Consider the following 23094-nt stretch of genomic DNA (forward strand, 5'->3'; position numbering starts at 1 on the left):
CAATAATAAATAAACTACCAGATGCTGGAATGAACAGCTTATCCAAATAAGTCCACTGCATGCAAAATACAGATAAATGTGAATTAAAGGTACAATATTCATCTGAGGAGTGTTAATAGTGCTCCAAAGCCCGGGACAAGAGAACTTTATTTTCACATATGACCTCTCCAGAAGAGAGAGAAATTTGCCGTGAACATCCAGCAGGGAGCTAAATTTAGGAGTAATGTGAGTAATCAGTCCACTGTAACCAGTACAGTCATGACTGCTTTTAACAGCATTACGTTGGGGCCTCATACTGTCAACAAGGAAATTGTGAAGAGTGTGCAAGGTCCAAATGTGTGAAACTGCAGACACAAGAGACATAGTAAAGTTCACTTGCCTTCCGCATCATGGTTTTCTTTTGCTGGTCTTTGTGTGAAAGATCTTCAGCTATGTCCCTTACCTATAGCATAACAAAAGATTATTATTTTATTTTTTTAATATTCTTGTTTTCTGGACAGCCTTTTAATGATTAAGACCACAGTGGTAGAAGAGTTCATATGTCTTCTTATGGATTTTATGTCTGAAACTTATTGTGGACCCACACAGAATGCCATCCCTTCTTCAGCTGTAAATGAGCACCTGCTCATTAAGACTGGGGAATTAGAGAAGACTAGAGGCAATAGCAGTCAAACTGTGCACTCCACTGGTGGTGGAGTTTACCCATAAAATTCTGAAGGACCACTTATGTGAGGAAAAAATTTTAGGTTTGATTTTTTTTTAGTATGAAATGTTTGTAGTTACTTTGTACAGCTGTATCAGAAATACAGACTTGATCTTTGTAGCTAAATTACACCTCAAACAAAGGGCAGGTTTTCTGAATAAGGACTACATAGCATGCCCACACTGTTTGTCCCTGTGAAACATTAAGCCAGTGGAGAATATCATCTGGTTTCACTTCTTCTGAAATACTTTCTTCAAAGAATCTTTTCATCCTCTGAATTTTCAATAAGAAAGAGAAAAGAGTGATTGGACATAAATGGAGCTGGGAAAAGACTTAAAGCTCATTAGAAGTATGTATTTCCTGTAAACTGTTTATTTGAGTTGAATACAGCATTTTCTAAACTCCTTGGGCTAATCTCCCTGCCAACACAGTGCAGCAGGTGCAAAAAGAGGCATGAGTTAGCTTCCAGACCTGGAAGCAGCTTAGCCTTATTGCTTGGTCTTCTGCCAGGGCTAAAGAAGGATAAAGGAGGCAGAGTTCAGCTAAAAAAGGCAGAGGGTTAGTATTTTTTAAAATTTAATTTACATAATCATTATTAAAATTACAGTTTCTCTTATTAAAACCTATACTTTTCAGATTGCTTAGTGCTCTGAATCCATGGAAAATATTCTGTGTATATGCACTCCTGACAACACTTCTGACAACCTTCATGATGTTATAAAGATGATAGAAAACAATTTTTATGAATTAATGCAGTTGCATATGCGTCTGCTTGGTGGAACTATGAAGTTTTCTTCTGCTATGACATTCACATGTGAGAGCTGTTGTGGAAGTGCAAAACACCAAGTCTTTGCATCTGTCATTAGCAGGATGATCCCCTTACATGGATCACGGCCACAGGGGCACTCATGAAAGGCAGATGTTAACTCTGCCCATTCCTCAGTCTTTCTAATGAACCAGCAGGAGTGAAAGGCTCCTCACTCCCAGCATTTGGAAACTTTTTGAAGTAACCAACTGGAGCGAGGCTTGTAGGACTTAACCTCCCCACTCAGAAGAATTTCACAAGTCCTGAAGTCTATTCTACAGGCACTGCAGTTCCAGGTGGGAGAATGTGAACAGCGTAAGAGAAAGAATTACAGCATGGGAAGCTCACTTATTTGCTTGTATTCTGGTCCCCTTGGGAAAATTCTTTACACAAAGCAGTGTGCAACTGTATTTTGCAAGTATTTTTGCAACTTTATTTTGCCTTTACTAAGGTAAAATGGCATAGGGAGAGTGTAGCACTAGAGCACAAATTAGGTCACACTCCTGGAAGCCTGGCTGGCAGCAGAGCTGACAACAGCTCCTTCAGATTTAGGATCTAACAATAATACTGTCAACTAAACTAAGCCTTCAGATGAACTGCCTTCATACCTATCAAGATAAATGTTTCAACCTGTATATGCTACAGCATCTCTTTCAGTGTAAACTGGAAGTAAGTTGTGGGTTGCTTTTCCTCTGAACTCTTTTCCTCTGAACTCTCATCCCAGTGGTAAATTATGAGCCAAACAAAAAACAATGCCTGTATGTGTTGCCGTTGTTAAAAAATTACCTCTGCTTGTCCCTCCACCCCATGGTGTTCATCTGCCAGGAACAATGGCAGCCATTGTTTTTCTAATCTCTTCTGGGTGCATTGCTGAACTTCTAGCAGAACCGCTGTCGAAAGCTGATCACGAAGGCTTTGTCTCCTTCCTCCACCTGAATGCATTAGCTAAGCAATCCAAATACAATAACACATGACATAAACTTTTGTGTATACCAAAAGTCCTTTATCTCTCTACATCCTTGATTTAGCAAAGCATGAGCTTAACTGTAAGCAAGGCACTTAATGCATGCTTACCCAAGGCTCATATGTACTTTTCATAAAAGGGAACAGATTACGTTTGTCCCTACCTATAATAGGATACAGACTCTGGCAAATAATACCCCAGCTTGACCAAGTAAATTGCCTAAGTATCAAGATATATCAGAGTACCACAGCTCAGACTTGCTGTCTGTGGCTTTAGTGACATACTAAAATAGAAAGCTGGAACAAGTCACTGTGCCTGAAAGTAATTTTTTACACTTTTTCTGAGCTGTCTTGTGCATGCTCTGGCTGTGGTCTCAGGTCATAGTTTAAGAGAGATGTTCTGTAAGAGGTAGGGAGGAAAAAGCCTGAACAGAAAAGAAGGGACCTATACAATCAGAATAGAACCAGATTTCTGGCTAAAAATATAGTTAAGATTTGAGGAGGTAGCTTGGGGAAAAGCTGGAGCAAACCCACTTGTGGATTTTTATCTCAGTTACAGTCACAGTGATTGTTCTTTATGTATGGTTCTGTAACTGCTACCTTTTCTTGTTGTTCTCTGGTAGCTGGGCTGTTGGGTCCAAAGAAGTACTTGTTGTTTAAGTACTTGGTTTTAATGTCTTTGGATTTTTCATCACTTTTTTCTTTATCTGTGTGGAGCATCTTTCTGAACTCTTCAATATCTAGCCAGCACATGAGATCCATGCTACAAACAAATTTAAACAGAATATTATTTCAATATTGAGTTAATTTCATCAGCATTCTAGGGCATTATTAGTTTAACCACAAGCCACCAAAGTATTCAAGCCCAAAATACCGGGTCAGATTGGGCTGAAATTTTATGTCATTTTTTCTCACTTGCTGAACAGGCAGAACAAACTTACATCTTAGAGATCTCGCTTAGGGTGCCCTCTGGGGGTACCCTGAAAGGAGAAACCTCCTCAATACACCGCTGCTAAACCCAGCAGGGTCTGTGAACCAAAACCATAGTGCAGAGCTCACAGAGAGAATAAATGATGTAACAGATGAGATTTTGAATCAGTACTGAGGTTGCGAGCCACTGAGAAATGCGCTGACACTTCCTGCTCTGCCTCCTTGTTATATCGCCTGAGAAAGGAGCAGGGATGACAGCTGGGAACATCAGCCCAAGAAATCACCCCCTTCCTGCCACATGTGAAGTGCTAGAGTTTAAATCAGTCTGCAGCTAAGCAGATAAAAACAATTAATGGCAAAATTTGTTTCCAGGGCTTTTTGTGGGCTGCCTTCTCATAAATTACCAATTCTACTACTTATTTCATTAGTCATAGTCAGTGACAAATCATTTCAATGATGCAATTCTCAATCTATATATTGTTCATAATATTTCAGTGTACACTATAAATTTAAGTTTGTTTTCATAGAATCATAGAATGGTTTTAGACCACTCATTGACAACAGAATAAATTACATCTACAATTTCGGTTTATTTGACTGTTTTCTGACAGTATGTTATTAGCTGAAGTTCCATGAGCATTTTAGTGAATATATTCACTGTATTTGCAGCAGGAAATATGAAGCATTGAAATCAGACAAATCTGTTTCAGTTTTCCATTTGGTTAATAACTGGCTTTTTCAAAACATTAATCTATGAGTAAAATGTTCAAAAGCACCTGACTGATTTAAGAACAGATGTTCTCCTTTCAAAAGTCTTTTGAGACCCTTACAGAACCCTAAGCTCTACAGAGACTGAAATTCTTTCATTTGCTAGTTCATCACAACATGACTAAGTTCACCCAAATCCAAGTGATCCAAATTAGTGTGGTTAATGGAGTAACTCCTTGGCATCTACCTATGACAACTGACCAAATATGTGCATCTTTTTAAAAAGTAAAATATATAAACTTCAAGCGTGTTAGATAAACCACTTAGTGGTAGCTTATCCTGTCACACTGCATCAGGAGCATATCCATAGTCAATTAGCCTGGCGAGAGTAATGAGTGGTAATTCACTAACCCAAACTAACACAAATTGTCCTGCAGTTGTGTGAATATATCTTATATATTTAACGAAGTATTAATTAATGGAGTTTTGTTTAGTTTCTTACCAGCTATTGTGTGCAGGTACTCAGCAGCCTGTCCTTCCCTGAAACTTGGATCACTTACAAGGGGACATTATCGGAACCATAAGTTTTGATGAAAAGGCAAATGACGTGTTTGTTGTTTTTTTCTGAAATTTTCCAGACTGCATTAGTTCTAAGATTCCTTCAGCTTATACTACCATTAAGCACCTTTATTGTAGTGTGCCAGCTGGACTCCAGAGTAACTAGTCTGGACCCATTGCTAAAACACTTTGGTTAGACTTTTTCAAATGTTTTTCTTCATTGTAAAGGTTTACAAAAAAGATTTTAAAAAAAAATACTCCATAAATTAAACATTTCTCTGCCTGGCTCTACCATGTAAGATAGGACTTGTGTGTGATTAACAAAGAAGCAAGAAATACCAGGGGCAATTCGGCATACCTGTCCATGACCTGTTACCTGCTGATTCCTACCAAGTTAGAGAGGAACTCAAGACTATTGGTCTCTTAACTGCAATGTGTGAAGGGGGTGTGCAAGACCATTTGTTGAGAGGCATGAAGAAAATTTTAAAATTTTAGTAACACATGTATATAGCGTATTACATTTTTAAAATCTTTATTGTGTTATATATATAATATTTAATGTTTATTATATATTATTCTATATAATGTTTTGATATATTCTATTTAATATATTAAAATAATAGATAGTATTAATAAATATTATATTTTATTTTTTTCTTTTGTATAGATACATATATACACTAGGGTTCCATGCTCAAAAAGTTTTTACTTTTTGCAAAAAGTTTGGAGATCACTTCTCTAGACAACTAACTCAGAAATAGGCAGCTATACCATAAGAATTTCCATCTGAACTCATTATCTGCCATCCTTTTGTAGTCAATAATCTTAGGAATGATCCATCCAAATTAGTTTTAGATGTCACCTTCAGAATTAGGAATATTGTGTCCAGAAGTGTATATTTCTCTCTCTGACTACAGAGGGAGCCTATGTGATGATAAGCAGAAGTGATGACACTGAGTCTTGGCCAGAGGAGTTTTGTGCCAGGTGCCCCTTTCTGGGCACTTCTGAAAAGGATGACCAATATCCAATGTAAAACTATAGCAGTGCTTGACTAGAAGCAACAGCCAATATGCAAAGCATCAACTCATGGGAAGCCAAATTAAAGGAAGGAAGTGACAATTTTAAGACAAAAGAAAAAGTGTCACCTTCTGTTTAGATCTTTTAAAACAAACAGGCTCACTTTTTCAAAGACCCTGCCTAAGATTGTATCTGCCACAAGCTAGTACTTAAATCTGTTCAGCAAACACAAAACCGTGGTTGCTGTCACACTGTGAGAATAATATGACTGTTTCCTATTTGTACGTTTTTATAATAACCAGCTTTAATTTTTAAAATGTACTGAATTGAATCTGTACTAAAAAAGAGAAAATTTTACTCATTATAGGCTAATTGTTCTACTCGGGTTTGCCACAAATCAAAGCAGAACTGTAATACAAATATGTTTTGACAGGAGAATTTTTACCCCAAACATGTTAAGATAATTCAGTTATCTGAACAATATTTCTGCGTGTTTCATAAATATGCACAAACATATTTTAAAAAACTAAAATCTGTCAACATTTAGATTGCCAAGATCATTAGCAAATATTTCTTTTGAACTTAGAAACAGGTAAAATAATAATAATGAAGAAACCTACCTAGCAGAATGCTTATTAAGAAAAGCCCGGAACTGTTCTAACTTCTTTTTGTCATGGATCAGGTCAGATAGATTAGGACCTGCCAATTCTTTGGGAGCTTGATGGAAATTCTGATCTTCTACAAGTGCCCCTGTGTCAGCAACCGGACCCTGAGGGGAGAAATTGTTTTGCTTGCATAACTGTTTTTTTACCTCTGTATTTTTCTCACTCTAATAATCCTTGCATTAGATAATCTATCTGTAAAACAGCTTTCTAATCACTGAGAAAATAAATTCATTTAAGGCTCCAGCTCCTAGTAAGCTTTACTTTTCTGTTTGTTTTAAACATATCATTGTCTTCAGGTTCCATAATCAAATAATCCAATAAATACCTGTAATTCACTTGAAATGGAGGTGTTTACTCAAGAGTAAGGGCCCAAAATACATTCCACAGACTTTAGGTCTGATGTTGATGGAACTAACAGAAGACCTGTGTATCTAATTAACACAATGGCTGTCAATCAGTCCCCAAAATGAATGGTAGAAATCAGACTATTTGCTTCTCCAAAATAGCATCTGCTCAGCCTTTCATTGCTGATACTCAAAGTGTGAACCCTCTCTGACAAAGAAAGTGTTTGTTTTTGTTAGTAGGTACTTGTCTTACCTCATCCTTCTTGGAACTACTCACTTGATGCAAAGCCTGGAGCTCTCTAAAGTACACGGAGTCCAGCTGTTGAGTTTCTTCCACCAACTCCACCTAATAAAAATAATATCTTGTATCACCCCTACAGTACACATTATAGAAAGATGTAGAACTACATGGGCACTTTGCCAGTGACAGTGGACATAAAAGAATACATTTGCCAGTAATGAAACTGATGTTTAGAAGAGACAAGAAGTCACATTCTCATGACAAACAATTCTATCAATAGCTCTGGTAAAGCAAGATTTTCCCATCTTTGCAGGATCAGATGCAGATTTCTGCAGAATACTACTAAATAACCTAACTATAAATTTAAGCCAATAACTTTGATTCAAAAAATTGCTAAATTCTAATGTGTACATAATATATCATGTATATTATCATGTATATATTGTGCGTATATTATATTGTGTATATTGGGTCAGGTATACCTGATTGCCTGTGACAGCAAATTGTATGTCAAACTGCCACAGAGAAGCAGAAAAACAGTTCTTAGAACTAGGACTCTCAATGGGAAATATCAAGAAGACAGAGTGCCACAGATTTGGAGAAACAGAAATTTAAGGTGAGAAAGATGTTAAAATATCTAAACAATAAAGATGAAAGATTTCTGACTTTCAGTCTTGTCCTCTTTCTTAAATTATTAACTGTGTGTGATTTGAATTCATGAAGTTGGTATTTTTAAACTTAATTAGAAGTTGTATGCAGCTACGGCAGTTATTCATGCTATGTACAATCTGTAACTGTGAAAGAGATATTTGGTGATCCTCCTGGGTGACTAAACCATTTGAATGCAGATTTTAGGATATTTAGCAAAATCGAGCTAATGCCTTACACTGATCTGCATACCCATTACAAAGATTAGAAAGCTGTGATTATCTTATACAAGTGTTTATGTTAAGAGAGAGAAAAGAATGTTTAGATTGATATTTTTGATATTTTCATCTAAATGTGAATACCACACTAATCACTGTGTTATCTGAATGTCTTCAAGCTCAATTTAACTTTATTCCATTGTTATAAAGTGCTTTGGGCTATCCCTTCTCTTAAAAGAAAATACAGTTTAAAATTAAATAGTAAAATAATAGAACATTTTTCATAAAGTTTAAAGAGAAAGTAGATAGAGGCAGAACAAGAGTCAAAGGTAAAAAGAAACTCTCCTGATTTCATCTTTCATTTAAAGAAAAACACAGATATAGATATATTGAACATGTCCCAAATAAACAATTTTGGACTCACCTAATTCTTGATAAAATACCTTGTTTCATTATGGGCCAAATATGTTCTGCTATAGAGTAGAACAAAGGGGAAGACTAGAGCCAGGGACTGAACGAAATACAAAGCAGACGTTGTCTTTGTGCTTGGGAAGGAGTGTGCCTAACTATCAGCCTGCACCTAGTACAAAGAGACTCTAGTGCCTCCTAGAACAGGTCATTTTATGTCTGTGTATTGTAACTTTTCACAAACACTTGTATTCTGCCGTCAAAAGGATTTAGTTGGTTTTTTCATGCTCAGATTAATATCTTTGTGTTATTAGAGCACTGGGAAGTCTGCACATAACTTCTCTTGCAAAGTAACGCATCCTCCAAACTGAAAGGGCAATAGATTATCCTGTGCTTAATTCAAGGAGATATAAACTGACATACATATTAACTGCAAAGTATATTTCTTCAATTCTTACTTTTTACTAGAAGCAGTGAAAACAGAGAGCTCAAAAGCAGGCTCCTTTTAATGCAAAAACGGTGTATAAGAGCTGTGCTGAGCACTCAGTGAGGACCAGCAATAGACACTAGACAGCTCTTATAGAGCACAGAAAATACACAGTTGCAAAAGACTAAAACTAGTCTGATAGAAAGGACATAAAATTTCAGATTCATGAAAAGTATCAGTCAATTCTAAGGTGCACTGCAGGTTATAAAGAATTATAGCTGAAATAGTTTAGAAAAAATAATTTATCTGAAAGGTTAGAAAAGACGTGGAAAAGCAAAGAAAATATTTTACAGATGTGTTTGGATTACTATATTTCATTTCACTAAGACTCTCAAAGTTTCAAAGTTTCTAAAGGATATTATGTTATCACAGGATGAGAGGGAAAGTCCCCTCGTGAATTAATTACAAGGTAGAAAATCAAAACCAAAGAAATAAATAACTTTCATTATGGGGTGGGGTTCCTGTTGGAGTCTCACAGGGACCTGCACTGAGGTTGTTTCTTAAACATTCCGAAACTATCTGAAAAAGGAGGTGAGTGAAGAGGCAACAAAGTTTGCAAAATTATTCCACAGAGCAAAAAATTAAATTGACTGTGAAAAGCTGCAGGATAGCAGGACACTTTAGCATCTGCGTGATAAAAGGCCAGCTGAATTCAACGATAATAAACATTAAGTCATTCCAGTGAGCTCCAAATTAGGGCTTTCCATTAGTAGTTATTACTTGGGAAGAAAATCTTGGAACCATTGCAGATGTCTATTAGCTCACATTTTGCACATCCACTCAAAGTTCACCAGGAGTCAAAAGGCAATTAGAACGATAAGGACCAATTAGGAACGGAGAAAAGTACAACAGAAAACATGGTTCTGCCACTAGATGATCCTTAGTGCATGCAGACCTTGAGTATTGCTTGCATCTCATCAAAAGAATATAAAGTAATACAGATGGGGCAGTAAGTGCAACAAAGGTATGGAACACCTTCTGTAGGAGGAGAGGTCAAAGTGTCTAGGATTCTTAAGTTTCAAAGAGATCTAACTGAAGTGGAATATAACAGAAACTTGTAAAAGCATAACAATATTGAGAATAGGACAAGATAGCAATTGTTTACTTGTTCCTTATGACATACAGAACTAGGGCACCAGGTGAAATTATCAGGAAGGGGTTTGCAAACAAATCAAGATATGCATTTTCTTCTCATATGGCTTGACTAAACCATGAAACCCACTTCTGTAGTGAAGCTGAAGATACATCACTCAAGATACATTTTACAGAAACCCATGGGGGAAAAATAACCTCATCAAAGACTATTAAAATAAAAAATGTGGATAAGAATCTCTGTTCTATGGAATTCTTTGTTTGCAAAGTGCTAAATATGGTTCTATGTTTCTTTCCTGTTCTTATACTCCATTCTCTAATACTGATCACCACCTAACAGGCTTAGAAGACCATTCTCAACTTTGATTTTAGGATCTATTCATCTAGTTGTTCTTACATGCATGCATGATATAGAACCAAAAATACACTGTACTACAAAACGTCTGCAAAGGATTTCAAAATATTTTGCGGAGGGGCAATGTGGGCATGTTATTACAAGCTGACAAGTGATGATATTTCCTATAAATTGGACATGCTTCATCTAAGGTCATAGTGAAGAATAACAGGAGAAAGAACTTCCTGCCAAAGAACTAACTTCCTGCCCTCTAACTTCTGATTCCCCTCTGTAAGTTTCTCCTTCCATATCCAAGAGAGATGCTAAAAACTGAAATCAGGATCATGGAATCTAGAGTATCCTCAGTTAGAAAGGACATACAAGGATAATTGAGTCCAAGTCCTGATACTGCACAGGATATAGCCCCCCAGAGGCACACCATGTGCCCCAGATCATTGTCCAAGCACTTCTTGAACTCTGTCAGGCTTGGTGCTTGGCCTGGGGAGCCTGCTCCAGTGCCCAGCCACCCTCTGGGTGAAAGAATTTTTCCTAATATCCTACCTAAACCTCCTCTGACACAACTTCAGGCCATTCCCTTGGGGCCTGTCACTGGGCACCACAGAGAAGAGATTGGTGCCTCTAGACCACCTCAATCTCTTCTTCTCCAGGCTGACTAAGTGACCTCAGGACTCGTAGTCTTCCCCTCAAGGCCCTTCACCATCTTCATAGTCCTCCTCTGGACACCTTCCAATAGCTTTATATCTTTCTTGTATTGTGGCACCCAGAAGGAGTTTGACATACAGCTAGCAACTTGTAGGTAAGTTTACAAAGAACAGAGAGCCATAGCACCTGCCATTGTCATCACCATTTCTTGTTATTTGTCAAAGGCACAGCCAAGATTGCAGCCATCTCCTCTGACCTCCACAAGAATGCTCAATTCAAGCTTTCAGAACATTTTGGGATTAGAACTGACTACACCTCTGAGTCACTTTTTTAGAGCAGCAATCTAAAAAGTGTTTGGGGCAAATACAGCTGAATCACCACATCACATTTCCTCTATGCTAGCAGTAGCCGCACTTAAATTCTGAACACTGGAAATACCTACTGTCACTGCACTGACATTCTAAAAAATCACCTTACTATGTGCTCATCATTAAAAACAGAGAGTGCTTGTGGGAAATCCATCATAAAAAAATTACTTCTGATCAATGGTACAATTGCAGAAACTTGAAACTTCCTGAGATCAGAGTTTTACCACAGCAAGATGTGCTCCTCCCCAGTTCACAGGCCAAGGAGTCTATGAAGCCCACACTTTCCTTTCAGATGAGAAGTCTACTCTCTACAAGAAGCTCAGCGGATTTCCACATATCAGGATGGAAAGAAGTAAATCATCTTTAATACTTCTCCCTTCCTGAGTATAAATACAACAGGTTTGCATATGAATCCTCTTTTGATTTTCTTCCCTGAAATAAGAATTTTTCATGGTGCCATCCAGATATTACCTTTCTATAAGTGTATTCATCTGCTTCCACCATCTTCATCCATGGTTCCAGTAGAATAGCGAGGATATGTTCTTCTGCTGTGTCAAAAAGATCCTCAAAAGCTGGGTGAATTTTGTGATAAATCATGTTTTTCTTATTCTGATTAAGTCCAATGTCCATACTGGCAGATGGAGCAATGTAATTTGCATAAAGGAACTACAATAAAACAGAAGAAAACAGTATCTTAGCCATCATCCATTTCAATGGCCACAGACCTTTGAAGGAGAGAATTAATGCCTATTTGTTCCTCACTGCCCAGCTGTATGTTCAGAATTAGTATTAGTCCAAAATTCAGTTATTGGCATAATGGATCTCCCTGCCATTTTTACTCTTACTCATTAAAATGGTTAATGCAATTTTCACTTGGATAGATTTGGCTGACACTTAGATTCAGATAATCACTGTAATAATTATTACAGCAACTGCACTCTTCATGAAGTCCCACTGTTGTTTTGAAGAATATGTGCTGGGCCAATTAGTGAAGGCATCTTACTTCTTCAAAGAGATGTAATTTGTAAATTTGAGGTTAAAACTAATGAAAAATTATACTATTTCATTTTGTGTGGAGGTTCACTTATTTAGTTTTTTGACAATGGTGAGACTCTTATCATAGTATGGGATCCATGCAGAAGACATCACTGCACAGCTAAGGTCTAAGCCCTTACCAAAACAAGAATCACAACATGCTTCATATCTGAAGCACAGAGTTTGCCATTCAACATGCACAAGAAGCAGAAAACTGAACCTGCAGGATATTTCCTTCTCCCATACAGCTCATCCTTAAAGCACAGAGTAATGTTATGTATTTCAATTTTATTTTTTCATACAGTCCCCTATGTAAAACTCTTGTTTTCTAAATGTTCTGTAAATTATGCTATGAAAATGATTATTGAAAACTTAGAGTAAAACATTTGTTTTCCAGGAATATCTCAGAAGAAGATATTCCAAAATAGTTTTCTAAAACTTCAAGATTCTGACTTCAGCTAGGAACTCAAGTAAAAAAAGATGCTGCCAAAATATATTTCATATCCTTATAAATATTTTCTCTTCTTCATATTGTGGAAGTCTAACTATATTTTAAACATACAGTCAGGGATCAGATTAGTAGCACAAATCAGAATTTCTCTCTAGGATAGCATTCACAAGTCCATTTTCACTATTTATTATCACAGGTTTGACAATGAAGAATTCAGGATTCTGATAATTCTTATTTTCCCTAAGTTGCTAAAATCCATCTGTAACTAGTAGATGTACAAAGCAATAGAAGAGAAGAAAATAATACATTTACTCTGTGTTCAGGCAGCAGTAAAACACTGGTGTTCTTAGATTTCAAGCACAAAGGAATAATGTTTGAGTACATTAATTAACTATGTTTCTGTTTGTTTTAAATTAAATGCTTATTTATTAGACTCTCTCTTTCAAACAGCAATAGATATACCCCCATTATTTTGGACCTTTACAATTTGAAACAAACCCTTTAGATTCTCCTGGTATTAGGTCACTGAGGAATATAGGGCTGTGATGGCTGACATCCATCCCCCAGTTAGCTCTTGTTATGATTACTGTATTTATTGTGCAGGCAGGATTCTACACTCTTTCCACGTGTCTATATTTTCCCTGCAAACAAAGATGGTCTGTGCCTACTGTGCCTACTATTATCAGTGCAATAATGATATGCAGGTGCAAGGTGTAAGAGAAATAGAAGATCCACGGGGAGAGTCTTACCTGAAAACAAGACTGTATTTATCCTAAATTAAACCCTTCTCGGTAAATCCCTAAGTACATTTAAATTTAACAGCTTTAAATAGATTTCAAAAGTTGAATGATACTTCGAAGAGCCCTAACACTAGGAAAGTTTCAGCTAAATCATGTTTACTCTGATCCAAAACATTTAATATATAAAATCAGCCAAATTAGAAGGGACAAGTCCAATGATATCAAGATGTGGTATTTTTCAAAATAGCCTTTTTAAAAAGGTGCTAACCATTTCAGTTGTCATTAGGACTACGTTACTCCACCTGTTATGACTTACCACACAAGGGATCTGTAAAATAATAAGAAGCTTCAAAAAGAGGTCCTCAATATTTCAGCACAAATTGATCTGGTTCCTTAAAAGAGTGATCATTTGAGCATAGTTTTAAGAATAAAATAAAAACAAACACACCACTAGTTTCTTGGCTGGAATTCCCTTTCCCAATGATCTTGTATGAAATAGGTTAACCTGAGTATATTTGCTACTCTTCTTTAGAGTTGGCAAAAAATATCAGCCTACCAAGTTAAAAATTGTCCAGACCAAGAAATGTTGACCAAAAGCTATTGACAATCTGCTCACATGAATGCTGTTGTAGTATATTGCCACATTAGGGACTGCTTTTGTAGGCTGCTCTACCTGCAGAGCTGTCCCCAGTTCTTTTTCATTTCACATGCAAAACCAGAACATAGTAAAGACAGACATTTTTCTCCAGAACCAATAGTTAGGGCAGGCAATACACATGAAGGAAAAATTTAGAAGTGGTTAAGCTAGCTAGAGGAATGTACTTACCCAAACTCAAAGAACCAGACCCTCAGTGGTGTAATCATTATGGCCTCTTCATTTGAAGGATGCATATTTACAGTGTCAGGGTTTGGCATCTTTTTATTTGAATTCTCATAAGAATCCATTGCAATGGGATTTGACCCATTTAACCAAGTAAGTGAATACGTCTGCATTTACAGGTAGGAGAGAAATGAGAAGTAGCTTTTATCCCTGTGTCCCTTGCACAGAGTTGAGGTGCCTCTCTAAATCTGCACAGATTTGATTGCGAGGACTGCAGGAAAAAAAAACTGAGAAGAGTTCTAGACATGTCAAAAAGAGGAAAAGTGTCTGTTCATAGCCTTCAACACAGGGCAACGCTGTTTGCAAGACACATTTTATAAAAAGTAATGATCATAGCCTCGTTTTATCCCCATGTCATGGAATTCCTGAGGTTTTCTCATTCTCATGGAATATTGAAACTGTTATATTGGTCAATATCCTATGGGATCAACAGGAAAAATTACATTAAATGAACTTATAGGTAAAAATATTCATACAAAAATCTGAAGCATATGACATCAAGTGCATATCAAGCTTTGTTGATCCATTGTTTTGTTCCTATTGAAAAACACAATAATTTTTCTAGCTGCCAGCTATAAATTCTCCTATAAATGTAAATATGTGATGAATCCAAACCTTATCTGGAAATTTGGTCAGTTTGCATAATGGAATTACTTAAAATCGCACAAACCTGATTATACAAAATGGTTACAAAATTCAGATTAAGACTTTGGCCTCATTTATGACTTTCCAAATCAGGGATTGTATAGGCCTTGGGGTCTGGTGTGAATTCATCCCCAGATGAGAAGGCTTTGATAAGCAATTTCAGAATGACTGGAGTGAAGCAAGAAATGCGAGAAAGATTTAAGTCCAAGTGCTTTGTACTGCTGCCCAAAGGAATGAATATTGCTCTGATCTAAACGAGGGGCTTGTGCAGCTGCTTGGCAGAATCATATGATGGAAGAATGCAATGCACTGGCTGGTGTTAAACAGAGAGGCTAAACTGCCTTAACCTCCATCATCGCTTCCCACTATTATAAATCTTGTATCTGACCCTAAAAGTCCACAGTAATGAGGGCTCCCTTTATCTGAATTGATTCTAGAATTAAAATATTGTGTTTTTTACAACTGTATTAAATTTTCTAGTTCTAAATAACTTTTTTTTAAAATTAAAACCTGACATTGTATGTTTCTTTATTGGTTTAATTTTCAAATTTTTTTACACTCCTGTGCATATATTTACAGTGAATAATCATGTATGTTCCTGGATGATTACTGGTACTTGTCATTGTTCTTATCCATCAGATTTCATTCTCAGTGTGGTTTCTTTCCCCAGGTGAATGCATATATACCTTGGAAAGCATCTTATTACTCTATTTTATTTTATTGCTGAAATAGCAGTGCCCAACAAATGAAACAAGGTTTGTTCTTGTTTCTAACAGGAAGCAGGCAGCACACATATGGAACACTCTATTTGTCTATACATGTCCCTTTCTGTAATAAACAGTAAAATATATATGACAATGTGTCATGTGAATCTGATTCACATTCTCTTAGGAGTATTTGGAGCAACTGTCTTCTTGTGCCAAAGGTGAGTGCAGAATTTGGGAAGGCATCCTTTCCGTAAGCAGACTCTGTAGATTGGGTGCAGCTTGACTCTTTACGGTGTTCCAATGAAAACAAGTATAATTTTTCTGCAGCCTTAAAAGGCAAGCTTGAGAATGATACCAAATGTTGCAGCACATGTGTTGATTTGTTATGTTACATTTCAGCTGTTAGTTATGCTAATGGAACAGTTTCACATATTTCGTTTTGATGTATTTACTTTCACGGCTGTGTGGATGTACTGTCTGCAATTGCCTGGTAACAATGATTGTATGATGTTCTGCTGTCACCACCAGGCCAGCACTGGAAATAAGATTAGTAAAAAAGACCTGGGCCTTAAATTTTCAGCCATGCAACCACTGCAAAAAGAATGTAAACCGGTGTGAAATGAAACCAAAATGAAAACCATCAGGGACTATAAGCTAAGTTTTGGCCTGCAATAAAATACGTAGGAAAACGGTGACACAGACTGGATATGGTCAACTTGCATATCTGCTGTGAGGAGGTCCCCAGCCACACACATGGATGGATACAAGAGACAGTCAGACTTAAGGGGACATTCAGTTGCCCACAGCCTCAGGCCATAACTGGAGGGGCAAACAACTAAATAGGGTAGCAGTATAGAGACAGAAGAGAGGGAGGAATCCATGCCTTGGCCTCTACTTGGAATTTCTGTTACAAACAACACCGATTCAGATGAGAATTCTGGACAAATATGCAAAATTCTGCCATTTTCCCAAACCTCCAAGAAGGAAAAGAAGACTTCAAGACTTCAAATTCAGGGATGTCCAGATGCTCAGGAACATGTCATATAAAGAGATTACTCTCACCTGCTCTCTACAGATATTTGTTACAATGATAGGTGAAGAAGCTTTTCTCTATTACAGTACAAATTGAAACATGCAGATAGGGTATACTCCTACACAAGTTTTATAGAGGAAAATCAGACCAAAATTCCACAAAGCGATTTTAAAAGTTCTTCGTAGTTCTAATTATATTACACTGTTGCAGTTTCTTTCTCTGATGGAACCAATCTACTCTGCCTTCAGCACCACTGTCAGCTAAGTGCATGTTCAATTAAAATACTCTTTTATAGGAAATAACACTTAACATCACTTAAAATCACCACTTAACATCAAATGAGGGTCTAAAAATCTATTTAGGGGATGACAACCATGGGAAAGATAAGAATGATGCCCTGACAATCATAACAATCAAAAAGGGCCAACAAAGATCAATTTTCATTATAGAGGTTGTTCTCTGAGGTCTGTACTATGAGATCTGCAATTCTAACCCACACAGGAGATGGAAGGAAAGGTACAGCACAATTAGATGTTTCAGGAAAAGTACTATCTCTGATGTTAACACTAAACAGACAGTTTCCAAATATGATGCAATGTAGCAAAGGGGAGTTTAGGTAAACTGAGTATAATAGATTAAACTGGGAACAGGCTGCAGAGCCTGGAAATCAAACTATGCATGTTTAACATTTGAATCAAGAAATTCCATGGAAACAATCCAAAGAGCTTCTTTTATTGTCCACAACACAGATTTACTTTGCTGTGGGTTGTCAAGATTTGGAAACTTTTCTATTTTCTATCTTCTTTTCAGTCTTTATACTGAACAAATGCATTTGTGAAGGAATGAATAAATGTATTTTTGAAAGAAAAACACATTATTTACAACTTACTTGAGCTTGATTGCGTATTTGAAAATGTTGAAGTGTTTCTTGGTAAAAAAGCTGATTATAAGTCTGTAGATCGAACCAAAAGTACACGCAGTTCTTCCACAACTAGAGATGAAAAATATTTTAAGTTATTGCTACCCAAATACCACAATTTTATAAAAAAACTGGCTTCCCAATGCAAGTAATTATTTAGCTCCTTGGGGTCATCATAAATCAAGCTCCATTTAAGATGGATTTAATCTTCTGTTGCATACTGGCAGAAGGACAACATATTTAATAGCATCATCACATTGATACTCTATCTTTTATTGTATCCTTTATGCATAATTGGCTATTAAAATCATTAACATTGTAGTTAACTTTTGAAGAGTAACCACATTTCAGTGACATAAAGCCAGTACAAAAGAAGAGAGGCTGAACATGCAGAGCTTGTGCCATGGTAAAATAGCATTTTGAAGCAATACCCCAAACAATTAAATACTGTGTACTTGACATATCATACAGGGATTATCATTATATTTTTATTACATGCATTTCTGAAACCCAGAGTCTTCACCTTATGTCATAAATTCAATCAAACAAACAGCAAAAGATCTTTCCCCATGTCCTTTTTGTTTTAATCATATGTTCATGGTGATTAGACCTTAAAAATACCCTGAAACCCCCATCACTAACCAATAAGGAATTAGTTCCAAAAATATAGGGGTAGGGAACTTAGTTCCACAAACTGTAGCCTTGCAGACCTGAACCATGAGTGAAATAGGTTTCACAGCTGAAGAGAAAACTTTAAGCAAATAATTTTGAAAGGACTCTGGCACCTGGAAAGGCTAGAGACATGTGGGTGGTTGCCTATCTCTAATGAAAAAATAAGTTTATTTAGATTTCTATCTATACCAATTTAATATTTTTAGCTGAAGGTATTCAGCTTTGGAAACATTGGATCTTGACTTGTAGAAGCCGGAGGCATTTTTAGCTACTGATGCTGGATTCTGGGTTTTGCTAGTGGTGAAACAGATGTCCATCTTGATTGCATTCAAACCTCCCTAAAGACTTTTTTTGCAAAGCCACTAAACACTAACTCAATATTCATAACTTGTTCTAATTCAATCCTCAATTTACACCCAGCAATGAATGATAGATCTGCTGACTACATAGAAGAAATTGTGGTATGTCTCAGAAACCCAAGGAGATTCATGGAAATATAAGAACATTTTAAAAATATTGGAGATTTTGGACATCACTAACCCAAAAAGTAAGAAGAAATCAGATTATCATGAGTAATAGCACAGCTGATTTCCCATTTTTTAAAATAATTGTTTGTGTGGGTTAAGACCTCATTTTTTTCTGCCAAGTTAAAGGTTAATTTTTAAAATTATTCTTTTTTTTTTTTATCCCTGATGGTATAATAAGAATTCCAATAGGTTTGAGACAGTAAGAATCTGACAGCTTGGTTAAGACCTGTCATTAGTTTGCATATATACACGAACAGTTTATTGTTGTTGAGGGATTGAAGTCTCACAAGTAATAATTCATCCAGTCATCAATCTTTCTTTCTCCATTTCTTTTTTTTTTCAGTCTTGCTGCCCTCTATAACTTGGCATTCAGTCAACTGTGGACTAAATTATCACAGAGTAGGAAAATATTCATACCTTATTCCCTGACTTCTCACAGAATTGTGTGAAATAGTAGCCTGCTCTGTTCTCCAAATAAAGAGACTGCAGCATGCTTTCAATTCCTGATCCCCTGAAGACAACACTGCCAGCAGCACTTTTCTCCTGGACAAATAAAACATAGTTAAACAGCAAGGAATAACAGACTTTCATTATTTTCAAATGTCACTACATTACAGTGGAGGGCCATGAAGCGTGTTCAATTAGTATCTTCATCTCAAGGAAGTACACTCCATTTTCTACAACATACACAGCTGATCATTGCCCTCCACACCATTTTCCCACATATATTCACATCCAATGGAATAAATCTGATGACTGAAGACATGCAGAGTAGCTAAGTGATCATAGGATCCCTTAGGTGATTCCTCAATACTTAAAACAGAAAAACAAACCTGGCCTTAATTCTGTCATTAAGTCTTTAGCTCTGGGGAATTCCAGTGATACTCAATGACACCAGTTAACTGTCAAGGGTTGTCTCAGCTCAGGCTACTGTGTTTTGAATTAAGAGAAGTTAAGAGGTGGTCAAGATTCAAAACATTTAACTATCATGGAACAAAAGATACATCTTCTGGAGTTACACCACTGACAGGAGCAACAAAATCATGAGCAGTTTAGGGAGCAAGAAATCCATGCTCATTATCATGGCTATCTCATAGAGCATTTTAGGAAGAATACATCCATTTTGTCAATGCTCACAGAGAAGCCAGAAGAGGCTTCTGTAAGTAAATTAGGTTCTGATGATCACAAAAGAGAAATTAAGGCTAATTTGCTGTCTCTGGTAGTGGAAGTGGAAACAGATGAGTGTGGTGGCTGGCAATCAGCTTCCTTCTAAATAACTAGTATTAGTTATTTAATAAGAGTATCCTCTAGTAACAAGGATGGAGAAAGGCAGGAGGAAACCAGACTTTTGAAGCAGAGTAGGAAGATCTCTCTCCCCAGTATGAAGTTATACTATGAATCCCTGCATTCCTCTTTGCACCATATTTGTGATGGCAAATTGTAAGGTCTTGACTGTATGTTCCAGTCTAACCAGTGTAAAAGTATGATATTTTCTTTTGTCAGTAGGAGGGAAACTGCATATGATGGATAAAAACTAATAGTTTGTGGTATGAACTTTTGCTGAATATACATTCCTAATTGCAAATATCCCCTAACTGCAAAGACTAACCTTTTTTTTCTGTCAAAAACAACAAAGTAAAATGATCACAGTGAAGTAATAAATAAAGTGTGATTTTGAAGTGCAAAACAAACAAACTCATGCTGAAGTGCTCAGCAAACCCCATGGACATATGAATGAGATTTCTAAATTATTTTTTTTCTTTTAGTTGTAAGGCTATGGGTATCAGTGCCTCCATGAAAGAGCAGGCTGTTTTGAAACCATTCCACAAACAAAAAGAAAGGTTTTGGATATATTTTAGATTGCCAGATGTTGACATCTCATAGGTTTGATTTGTCAGCATTTTAACAGTTATTGAGAAAAGGCTTATCTGTGCAGCCTGTCTCTCCTGAGGTTTGCTTGTCTGAAGACCTGTTTAGCAGGCAATAATACAACAAAGAAAAGAAGTACACAAGCAATAAAGAGGGATTGTACAAATGAACCATTTTCCTGTTATGAGTGCTATAATTTTAATGACTTTCTAAGGCAGATTCAGTTTTCACTGTAAGTCTGATATACTTTCCTAGGTAATAATTGCACTGAAGCATTTATCCAGAGAGTTTTCCATAATAGCCTACTGAACACATGGTCACTACGGAGAAGATCAACACTTTCTAGTGAAAATAAATCTCTGTGTGTGCCATGATTTCCTACAAAATGGTGACAGATACAACAGAGAAAATGCTGAAATTCTAGTGATACCTCTGCATAAAGTATTGACATGGTTAACATTAAACCAATTTCTCCCCATTATTAACTACTTCATATTGCAGAATAAAGTATTTTAACCCATGATTCAAGAGAGCTAATATTTTCACGACATACTTACATGGAGCAGCTCAGCATAGGTGTACTTTCTATGACCCTGGTATTTTGAGACTTTGGTCCCATCCAGAGCTACGCTATGAAACATGTCTGTGCTCACAAACATTGGCCTGTATCACAAACAAAAACAAAAAATTCAATACATATTTAGGAAAAATCTAAGGCTGCTTATAGAATAAATAAATAAGAAGGGGCAGAAAAGTGGTGTAATTACATAGTGAATAGTAGAGGAAAAAGTGGTGCATGGAGTTCAAATTTATAATGAAAAATAAATGTAGAAGAATACATTTTTCATATTGCCCTGTGGAAATCATTGGCATAGCACCACTCTGAGGGTTAACATTTGGGATGGGTTATAGGAATGTGAATGTATAGAATATCAACTATTATATAAGAGAAGACACTTGTGTTTGGGGAAATAAACCTTTTTGGTTGTGGCATAAACAAGCAAGAAACTAATCAGCCAGGGAGGAATTCTCCATGCCCACAATCTGTACCATAACTGTGCTTCACTAAGCAGATAATTGTATTAAAGAAAAGCAATAATGAGAACTATAGAATCTAAAATACTTTCATAAATACTTGAGGTATATTGCTGTGTAGAAAGATACACAAGGGACTTTAGTACTTACCACATTCTACTGCTAGAAATGTCATTCCTTTGGAGAAACTGACTCCCTGTGAGAGTAGGTGGTAATCCTGATGATCTCTTTAAAGAGAAATTTGGTTTAGCTACTTTTAATAGAGTTTTTGGTGAGTTTGTTCTACTTTTGTAAAAGACATTACAGAAAAATAAGGCAATTCTGATTATTTTTTCCACCTCTGTGTTTTCTTAACATGTTCCATTAAGTGGTCAAAAACAGCCAGGGGTTTTCAAGAGTATTCTTCCTTGTCAATAACAACATGTAAAACAGCAAGTTGCCAAACTTTCTGAATATTTTTCAATATTTTTCAGCATACCTTAATAACCACTAGAGCTTAGAAAATGCATTTTTAACATGTGCTAAAAGCACATTGTGCAGAACTACAGAGGATGTCAGGTGAAGAGCAGGTGAACATGTTTTGTGAAACTTTAGGAAAATTAACTTCAATTAGCTCACTGGAAGAGAGATACAGTCACTCAGCCTGGGAGAGAAAGGGGTCATTCTGCCACACCATCACTTATTATTTTTAACAAAATCACGCTCTGACTTTTTGGAGATGCCAATTGCATACAGAGTGCCCTCAGAAATTCACCCAGAGCTGCTGCTCTATCTAAGCTCTCGCAAGCACAGTGTAGCTAGAAGATTCAAAAGTCAAAATTTCTCATGGGAAAAAAATAAAAATAAGAGCAAGAAATGGGCCATCAGCTGACTCTGTGATGTTCATGGTACCAGGCCCTAATTTTTGTTAAATTCAACAGGGACTGGAAAACCTGCAGGTTTCCGTCTGCTTGACCTACAGCTAGTCCTGGCTCATTAGCACAGTTGTGAACTGGTCACTGTAAGATATAGATGCTTCTTGCTTCCATTTCTGCCATGATCAACAGGAACCTGGCTTCTGAACCTTGTTTCTTCTAAATCTCTCCCACTGTTTTCCTCCATTATCTCTATGAATCAGATTTCAAAGGAAGTAATTGCAGCCCCAAACTATCCAACCTGAAGTAACAGAGGCATGTGCTGACAAATCTGTAGCATAGCCTGTACAGTTCTTGATACTGGAACCACAGTTTCAATCCACATTCTCCAAGTACCACATATCCTGAAGCTTAACACTGTCTAGCTGAAAACCTGTAGTTTTTATTGCAGTTACCTCTCACACTCAGGCTTTCAAGAAAGAAAAGAGGAAAAAACTGAACTGGCCACCTGAAAGCTACAAACTGTGAAAAGGTCTGTTGAATGGCTGACGGCCCTCTGTACAAAACAAAAACCA

At 36.7% G+C, this 23094-nt stretch overlaps 1 protein-coding gene across 5 annotated transcripts in view; it reads right to left on the bottom strand.

The window, feature by feature from the left end:
- The window catches only part of RGS22 (regulator of G protein signaling 22), a 59960-nt gene that overhangs the window by 14817 nt on the left and 22049 nt on the right, over positions 1-23094 (bottom strand). For 4 of the 5 annotated variants that reach the window (XR_004496187.1, XM_033512361.1, XM_033512360.1 and 1 more), the window contains 10 exons: positions 21816-21892; positions 21188-21293; positions 19179-19304; positions 17533-17634; positions 11624-11818; positions 6947-7039; positions 6305-6453; positions 3072-3234; positions 2295-2453; positions 380-442 (listed from right to left, as the gene is read on the bottom strand). Coding sequence is in view for 4 of the 5 variants with exons in the window: in XM_033512361.1 (XP_033368252.1) it covers positions 380-442; positions 2295-2453; positions 3072-3234; positions 6305-6453; positions 6947-7039; positions 11624-11818; positions 17533-17634; positions 19179-19304; positions 21188-21293; positions 21816-21892 (1233 nt within the window). In the remaining variant the exon portion in view is untranslated. The remainder of the gene's footprint in view (positions 1-379; positions 443-2294; positions 2454-3071; positions 3235-6304; positions 6454-6946; positions 7040-11623; positions 11819-17532; positions 17635-19178; positions 19305-21187; positions 21294-21815; positions 21893-23094) is intronic. The other variant, XM_033512359.1, reaches the window with a different exon arrangement.

The sequence above is a fragment of the Parus major genome, chromosome 2, assembly GCF_001522545.3.
Source record: "Parus major isolate Abel chromosome 2, Parus_major1.1, whole genome shotgun sequence".
Lineage (NCBI taxonomy): Eukaryota > Metazoa > Chordata > Aves > Passeriformes > Paridae > Parus > Parus major.